This window comes from Orbicella franksi, chromosome 11, assembly GCF_964199315.1.
Source record: "Orbicella franksi chromosome 11, jaOrbFran1.1, whole genome shotgun sequence".
NCBI lineage: Eukaryota > Metazoa > Cnidaria > Anthozoa > Scleractinia > Merulinidae > Orbicella > Orbicella franksi.
The window spans coordinates 22918880-22928082 of NC_138155.1; the positions used below are offsets into that span (position 1 = coordinate 22918880).

The following is a 9203-nucleotide window of genomic DNA, read 5'->3' on the forward strand; positions in this document are numbered from 1 at the left end:
TGCATACAAAGCTGTAAATAGAAAATACAAGCAATAAAATCTCCAATGCCAGAATACTACAAGTCCCAGAGCCACAGTGCAGGAAACGATGGGAAACTTCTTAAGGAGAAGAAGGTGGAAATGGCTGAGTCAGGTGTTAATAATAATAATAATAATAATAATAATAATAATAATTTTTTAAAGAGGAGTGTTCATTGTGACAAAAACTAGAGCTAAGCTTTACAAAATGTTATAATATTTACATAATTTGATGTCTGTTAAACCTGTAAAACATGTTTCCGTATCTAATCATGATATCATGGTTACTACAACTAATACTAATACTACTAATACTAATAATAATAATAATAATAATCACTTTATTTAAGTATCGATGTATTTAGCACTAATGTGCTAATTGGGGACACCGTAAATAAATAAACAAATATTTGAAATATAACATAAACTATTAAGAATCCCAACTGGTGGGAGGTTGACCAGTTGGCTATTTACACAACGCGGCCGAGGAGTTGAACTCGGGGCTACCGAGAACAAATCCAGATAGCGGTAGGGCGGAGGATTTGAACCAGGGACCTCCAGATTTCAAATCCAGCGCCCTAAACCACTCGGCCACGCCGCCTCCGCTAATACTGAGAATGGAGCCCACAGCGCATGCAAGAACTGCACTAACATGAACTCCAGAGGGTCGAAGGAAATGGGGGCGTCCAGGAACAACATGAAGGATAACGATACTGGAAGAGATGAATTGTTGGTATTTGCTGGGACAGTGCCACAGAATTAGCCCAAGACAGGGCTATCTGGAGGAACCTCGTTGAGGTGAGGCCTCATGTGCCACTGTGGCATAGCGGGATTGATGATATCTCTGTAGGGTAGTATAGTTTGCAAAGTTTGATCGTCCCGAGTGAGCATAGTCCTAAACTGAGAATTGTTGTTAATGACTCTGAATGGAAGTCATCTTAGTCAAAAAATATTTAAGCAATAGCGCAATTTTTCCGTGTTTATACATAGCCTCATAGAAACACGAGGGAGTTTCGGAGAATCCGCTAAACAGTTGGGCAAACCCGGGATTTTCATAATTTTTGAGAATTCTCCCAATGTACCCCCTAAAAAAAACTCTATTGTTTTTATGGAATACAACCGTGTTCACATACTATCATCTAGACACACTTATATCGACCAATGAGAACGCACGTAGTATCTCAAGTATTTTATAAAACTCAATGTTCATATGCTGGTCAATGGGTGTCTCTCCAATCAGCAGGGATTCAAAACTATTCTAAAGAACTTTTGTTCAGTTCTAGTTCAGAAAGCTGGACGTCAAACTTGAAGCCTGAGGCAGCTGCTTTTGAAACTGAGGACGCATTGCGACCTAGTTGTATATTTTGATACTATCATATATATACATGTATTTTTTTAACCCGAGAACTAACCTGGTTCTCTAGAATCGAGAGTGAAGTAGCCATGTTGTTCATCTGTTTGGAATGCTGCGTTTGTGTGTTGATTCATCAGCGCAGGATCCTGCGGGACAAAGGGATAACTTACGTCAGTTTGCAAATTGAAAATAAAAATAATAATACAAGTGTAAGAACATTTATGCCATGCAAAGACTCGTGTGTATACCGAGAAAATACAAGTGACTCGCGGAATATTCCATGGCATACCACGAGAGAGGGTTGCATAACTAATATTTCTATGTATTGAAAATGTTTATTGTTACCTGCGTTTCCTGGTCTCTGGTCATGGTAATTGTCTGTGATTTCCTCCTGGTGATTAGACATAAAGAACTTTAGTAACCATGCACCTCAGCTTCGACTTCTTGGGTCATAATTTTCGCTAAAGGCTAAATTACTAAGTGAACTTGTTGTCTGTGGGTGCACGTGATTTAAGTAGCAAGGCATGCGACCATAATTGAAAGTCAGTCAATTATGAACAAAAGGAAATCAAGCGTAGAGGCTAGTAAGCGAGAAAAGTGAAAGAGGCACAGTGGCTATATATGACATAATAAGGTTGACTGTTACTTTTACAAATGAGGGCGAGAAGTTAAATTGTTTTACGAGGATCTTTTGATGTCAAAAATTGAAGAGCTTTAATTTTAGGTTTTTCAAAATCTGAAAAATAAAGATATTAAGCCTTTTAACGGAATTTGAAGAGGGGCCTTAAAAGGGAAACGTTGGAACTGGGATTTTCCCATTTTATTTCTGTCAATGTAAAAGTGGGATTTAGGTTATTGGGACAGGGGATTTCAACTTGACAAAAAAATGGAAATGAGACTGGGATTTGGATTTGGGTAACAATGTGATTTGGGCGAAATGTGGGTAAACGGACTTATACCAGTACCCCCTCCCCGCCTCGTCAGGACCCTCTTTGAGGGACATCGTATGCTCGATCACGGCCTATCACTGAATAGTCTACGAGGACAGAGCCAATTAGACACTTAGATGTGTAGTAAGCCCAGTTCAAACTCGTAGTATGAATGTCTATTTACAGTTACCTTGAATGACTGCGTCGAGCAATAAGGAAACCAACAATAATCACAATGAATAACGAGGAGACTATGAGGCCTGATACCAGCCAGACAGAGATAGAACTGACGTCACGACTGCTTTGCTCACTGCCATCAGATTTGGGGCCGGAACTGGGGCGGGAACTGGGAACCTGAAAACAGAGCAAGGAAAGTTCAAAGTTGCGCATGACTCGTGATGACTGTCACACATGACACGTGACGTCTGTCGCACTACCCCTCGCAAGTGTTAAAAGCAGGGTAATTTTATGTCACAAATGAAAAGGATATTTGTATCTTCCACTTCGGAGGACGACTGTTTTGAAGTTAATAAAGTTTTCAAAAATTGCCCTGAAAAAGCATAAAACGGAAACATGGAGATAGATTTCAATTATAATGTCGATTCCCCCCACCTCCCGCCCTTCCAACACGCAACAGCTTTAGCACGCCATCAAGATTAGCAATTTAATTACAAAGTCTTAAACAGGCTCTTTTAGCGATAGGATGTACTTGTACCTTCTTAAAATCAGCGATTTAAAATTGTAGAAAAGTACAGAGAACTCGCACTAAAAACCTCTAAAGGGATCAAGGCTGTACGAGATTGCTTTCTGTGGCAATTGCTTTTCACGGTGTCATGGCTGATGTAAATCGAGTTAAATCTAGGATCGCCATGAATTAGTGTAGACATTCTTCATAGTAGACATCCTTACATGAGATGAGGCATTCGGTTGCGCTACCGAGGTGATCACTGGCGAAGTAATGAAGCTTGATGACGGAGTAAGAGCGATTGATGCGCTTGGGTGAATGGGTTTGGAGCCAGTTGTTACGTGCCCAGTGACAGATGTTGGTTTCGTTGAATCTGTCTCGGTGTAAATGTCCGGTTGTGGGGTAGACCTCCCTGGTGAACCTGTATTTGAAATGGGACCTAAATGAGGATAGACGATTTATATACAACTTTATGCACTTATAATTTAACATATAAACAGACACTTTCATTAACAGGTTAAAGAAATCGCTTGTAATGAATGTGATAGTTCCTTAAAAAACGTTTAAAACAGATCTAAAAAAGTAAAATTGTCTCTAAATTTTCGACCGCCTTCTGCGGTCTTCTTCAGAGAATGATGATTTCGCGCGATTCACAGGATTTTAATAAGCTGGGACGTTATTGTTCGTTGCCCCCTAAGGAGGCAACCAGTGACGCGTAAACCCTTGGGAAGGGTGCTCTTTCATTTACGGAGTTTTTGTTTAAGAAAGAGTGCAAGGTTTCCAGAAACAGTCTTTTGTTCTTACCGCTCACACCTGTTTCAAGAATGTTGGCGTAAATAGGATGTATATCGTGGCCGGTTTCCGCATGCTGTTCAATTGCGGAATTGACATTTCCATTGGTTCCGGCTTGTGTTCGGCCCCCCGAGATTTCCAATTTCTTCTGCTTTCTCCCACATACGTGAAAGAACATGTCCTACAGGTCACTTTGTACACAATGCCTTAAATTGCTCTTTTGTCGGCCGGTCTTTGGGCTTTTTGAAAACATTTCCAAAGATCTGATTAGATCCGTTTTAAACGTTTTTTAAAGAACTATGAGCAAAGATCGCTCCAACAGTTTTATGAATGTGATAGTTTCATTGTGTTACTTTCGCCCAGCGCGTCTGATTAACACCCTGGCGTAATGTAAAGTTACCATAACTCACGAAACCGTTCTCCAACCCGTGCTCCGATTTCCTTTATTGCTTTGTTTTGCTTCGGGGATTTTAATGTGCAATCAATTAGACAGCGAATTTTTGTGCAGTTCTGTCTCTATAGTGTATATAAGGCTATTTTCCCCGTCCACAAGAGGAGTCGGGGAATCCGACTCTTTCCCTTGGTATTCCTCTTCCGTAAGTCAAGGAGGTACCTTCTTTGTCTGAGTCCTACTAACCTGCGAGCAGGCTCACGTTTGGGAGCACACCCACCTTCTTCGGGCTTCCGCGCCAAGTTCCTCCCCGTCGGATGGCTTCGCTTTCCGACTCGTCCTTCTCGAACCTTCTCTAGCAGGGTTGACCCAAAGGTTAGCCTGCTCGTAGGCCACATCCATACCCCTCTACCCCTCTCCTTCGAACACTTATCAATCCTCAACGGGTCATTAATCATATTTTTCTTGAAAGAGTCAGTCCTCATTTTGAATGCATAAAACACGCAAGAAACGTAAGACTCACACGTCATGTTTCCTCCCAGTTTAAACAACAGACAGCCTCGCTGAGTTTGCATTGTACTTGTGTTTCTGCAGTAAATGCCCAAGTTGATAATTCTTCCTCTCAGTAAGTGCGTATTTAATACGTTGCTGCCAACCTGTACGGAAAAATATTAATGAAGATCTGTTTGTTAGTTCATGATATGAATTATACTACTTCTAGATAGAAATACTGGCGAGAGATTACGTGTGAAAATTTCACGACATTCTGGAAGAAGAACATAAAACTAATTTCTCTAGCCACATTGACTGAGTTATATCCCCAACTGGCCATTACAGTAAAAGCAATGAAAGTCACAGTCAACGTTTGTGACAGGCACGCCTCAGAACACTTAATTTTTCGATATTTTCACATAGGAGGGATTCTTTGAACGGGGCGACAGATTTTTCTCCACAAATGATACCGAATATACATGCATACAACTGCAATTTCTTACCTTTAAATTAAAGTTAAAGTCGCCTTTTGTCAAGGTGAGCAAGTTCATCATTGTTTGAAGGTAAATACTTGAGGAAAGTCGCGAATCACTACATCCAAAATACCACGAATGGTTAAGATCCAATTCACAGCTACTCCAGGTGCTACCTATAGAAATTGCTTTCTCGTCTCCAGCTTTTAACACGTGTAAACTGGCATTAGAAAACTCGTTGACAAACAAGGTCTCCATGTCCTGCTCACAAGCTAGAAAAAACATAAAGGGGCTTTCAATCTCCGAAAATACCTTAGCATTCAGTGGCAGGTCCAGACCTTGAGCTAAGCAAGGGGGGTGGGGGTGGGGGTGGTTTTGTTTTGCCCGCCCTGCCGGCTTTTCTTTCTTCTGTGATATCTTATTTTTTTAATCCAAATTAAGGGGGCCCGGTCCCCCGGGCTCCTTCCCTAGATCCGCCACTGGCATTAAATTGTTGCATCGTATAAGCGTTAACCCTTTCAGCCTTAGTACTTGCGCTTTGCGCATTAAGCCAAGTTCTGACTAGCGACATAAGCCGACATAATTAGAAGTACGTTATGTCCTTATGTTTGTAGTATCAACATTTTGACAAAATGACATAACAGCATCATAACGACAAGACCATCTCAGCATAAGGGAAAAAAGATCTTTTCCTTATGTCGTTAAGTCGCTAGTGTGATCAAGGCCTTAATATAATGGTCAACATTTGGTCAATTTACAGGTTACCTGATTTTATGGCACCAAAATTGATCATGATTTGAAAAGATAGGCCCACGTAAAAAGCACTTTTTCGTATGTTAATTCTTTATTTTGATGAAACTTTAGGGTTAGGGTTAGACTGACCACTCCTATACTCCTGTCATTCCTAAGAGACACGTCAGTCCATAAAATCGTAACAAAATCGTAAAACTGAGTTAAAGCGTGATTTAGTTTTGACAATATTGTACCAAGTGTTAGAGAATATTGCCCTACCATGCAGACTCACAAAATTTATTTAGTCGACGCAAACACTTCCCGTGGGAAACCGGAGCGGCAAATATGAATAGAGTGGTCAGGAATGACGTTTACCGTACAATCCGCGGCAAATGACAAAACTAAACCTTCAAATTTGCCGTTCCTTATAGTCGTTTGTACACTAAAGTGAGTCAGTATAGTTGGTGTTTACTGTGGATGGGAGACCGTTTTTGTACTTTTGGGTATTAGTGGAACACTAAACAAAATCGAAGGCGGTTTTTGCCGTTTGCCATTCTTGAACTTTCTATTATCTGTGAACGGAACAGAGCCGCGTCACTCCTGTTGTTGGCTTGTTTATGGCGGAAAGTTATGTATCAGTTAGAAGTACGCATATGACAAGACTTTTTTGTTTACTAGAGAGTACAATATTGCTACGTCTTCTAATCAAATCCCTCCAAAAAGAATCTTACGGCGGAGCATGCAAACAACAAAGACCATACGTATACATGTTTCTGTCTGATAACATTACGAGTATGTTTCAAAAAACTGTTCAAATCAGTTGTTGTTTATTGTGGACAATGCGCTTAGCTACAACTAGTTAGTTCTCGGTCATGCCACTTAAAATGAAAAAAGAAAACATAAACATAAATTTAAAACATATATCTAATCAAAAAGACAGTAAAAAAACATTCAAATGTCGCATACTCTTTCACGAGATATAATTTTCAGAAACCCCACTATGTGTTTGAAATTCACACTGTATTAACACTGGAGATATGTTTCGGATGAAATATCATCCATCTTCCGCTTCGTGCGGAAAAGAATACCAGAATAGAAAATGAGCAATAAATAGTTTGACTGTGCGTGGTGAAAATAAGAATGATTAAGGATTAAGGTGCGAAACAGAATAAAGTGAAAATAAAAAATAAAATAACACAATCTATTTAAGTAAATAGGTAAATAACACAACTTATTCAGAGAAGGCTTCTCCCAAAGGATGTGCATGGCTTCCTCGATTTTTAATTGGAAGCCGGTGGAAGCTGAGTCAAGAATTTCGAAACATTCTTCTGAACAAAGAGAGCAGATACAGTAAATACTTAGTTCAGTTACCTTTTTCTCCTGGTTTGCTATATTGTTGTGATTGTAGATTTGTCCGCACATCACCATTTTCAATGCATTGCCATTGGTTTTCAAACGAAGTGAAAGTAGATTTCTCCCCGGGACATGTACAACTGCAGTTTGGAGCTCCATTTAAGGCATTGAAGACACTGCACTCATAATCTGAACTTCCGCACAATGAAGTAGGAATCCCGAAGTAGTCTATGCCATTTTGCCAGCCTGAACGTGTTTGCGGTCTTGTTCTATAGATCTGAAAGGCTTCTGATAAAATGAAGCTAGTGTTTAACTGGAACACCAGAAGTGTTGAGAGCACGATTACCCCCTTCATTAGATAAATCTTCCCAGTGATTATCAAAGCTATTATTCTGAGGTATTCTTTTTTATCAGCGCAATCAAATTGAACGTTTCACAGCAACTGAGCTCACTTAGCCCTCAGACGTAGCGGCGGACCAAACTCTTTACTGCTGTAAACCGCTCTTAAACCAATATTTTTCTCCTCAAAGCTTTCCTTTGTTCACACCGGTTTTAAAATTGTCATCCACTACTGTAATACCGCTTGTTCACGACTGTTACAACAGGTCAGTAGGTTGTATTGCGTCAAAATGACGAATCATTAGCCCGTTACGACAGAGCGCTATTATACAACACTCATGACTCAAGTGTTTAATTGATTTTATGTTTTTTATTACTCACTAATCACTGAAGTTTCAAGCTTAACTAACATACTAATAAGAGCATGCAGTTCAAAAAAAAGCACTCAGTTCCCGAGTGTAAGGCGCATTACATGGGGTGTGTGCTACTAAACACTGGGACATGCTCTACAAAATGTCACGCATTCCAGTTCTACAGAGCCATGAGAGCTATCGTGCTCGCCAATTTATGTTTTTCTGCTTCACAGAGCTCTTAAATAGATGAGCCAGCCAATATCTCGAAAGTTTAATTTGGTCACGTTAACAGGCCACGTTCGATATATCAATATTCTAACTTGGCTCCGAGGTTTTCAGGACAAACTTTTATATTTGGTGTTGTTTTCTTTCTTTTCTTTGTCATCGTAACCAAGATTTCTTAAATCGAAGTCACTCTCCAATATCTTAACTGCTTTCACTGTTATTTTTCTCTTTCGTCATCGACGTCAAATGGATCGGGGCCTACATATACGTCACAGTTGGTTCCTCCGCACTTTCTTCTATCGGAATCTTTCTAAATCTTTTTCTTCCCTTAACGGTCCTTTTTCTATTTTTACTTTGACGTTCTTCTACATGAATTAGCTGTTATTCTGTGGATGTATATTCGTTAGAGCGTAATTTTGCACGTCGAAAACATGACTTCTATGCCATCGCTCTGTGCCTGTAACGACTGCACAATACGGATGAGTTAATTTTTACATCAATGAACAATACAAGTGTTTTTGGAAGCATTTTTTGTAAATGTAACAGCTTCGAACCGTGGTGGCGGCCATAGACAATAAAGGCCAAATCTGCTTGCCTTACGACTCAGTTACTGATAATAAGTTGACGGTGCGCCAGGCGTGCATGTTTTGAAACAACAAAATTGATAAACTACTGATAAAACTGAAACCAAGTTAGATTGTGACGTACAAAACCTAAATGAATTTACTACGTACAGTCGAGCCTCCACTAACGGCCACCTCTCCACAGCGGCACTTGTTTTGGTCCCCAAGGTGGCAGTTGTAGAGAGGTTCCACTATTTATAGTTTGAAAAAGCGCCATCACTAAGAAAGTGAATCACTTTCTTTATTTCTTTTGTTTTTATGGTTTGTTTATTTCATTTCTTTATATTTAACCAGAATTTTAGAGAGCGCTGGAGACATGTACAAGGACGGCTGACGTCAAATGATTAAGTTATGTCACTTGACTGCCCTGGGGTAGATACAACTGTTTGAATTTGGCCGTTTTCTACCTCTGGACAGAATCTGTGAATTACAACCCCTCTTTTG

At 39.9% G+C, this 9203-nt stretch overlaps 1 protein-coding gene across 2 annotated transcripts in view; it reads right to left on the minus strand.

Moving 5' to 3' along the window:
* The window catches only part of LOC145502648 (uncharacterized), a 9657-nt gene extending 1413 nt beyond the window's left edge, over nucleotides 1-8244 (minus strand). The window contains exons 1-8 of one of the 2 annotated variants that reach the window (XM_081481992.1): nucleotides 7238-8244; nucleotides 5165-5406; nucleotides 4693-4825; nucleotides 3211-3407; nucleotides 2492-2655; nucleotides 1718-1763; nucleotides 1431-1518; nucleotides 1-11 (exon numbers count right to left, since the gene is read on the minus strand). The exon at nucleotides 1-11 is cut by the window's left edge and continues 1413 nt beyond it. In XM_081481992.1, the coding sequence (XP_081338118.1) occupies nucleotides 1-11; nucleotides 1431-1518; nucleotides 1718-1763; nucleotides 2492-2655; nucleotides 3211-3407; nucleotides 4693-4825; nucleotides 5165-5406; nucleotides 7238-7574 (1218 nt within the window). In that variant the 5' untranslated portion in view covers nucleotides 7575-8244. Of the gene's footprint in view, nucleotides 12-1430; nucleotides 1519-1717; nucleotides 1764-2491; nucleotides 2656-3210; nucleotides 3426-4692; nucleotides 4826-5164; nucleotides 5407-7237 lie in introns of both variants that reach the window. The other variant, XM_081481991.1, reaches the window with a different exon arrangement.
* Nucleotides 8245-9203: the final 959 nt, after the last annotated feature.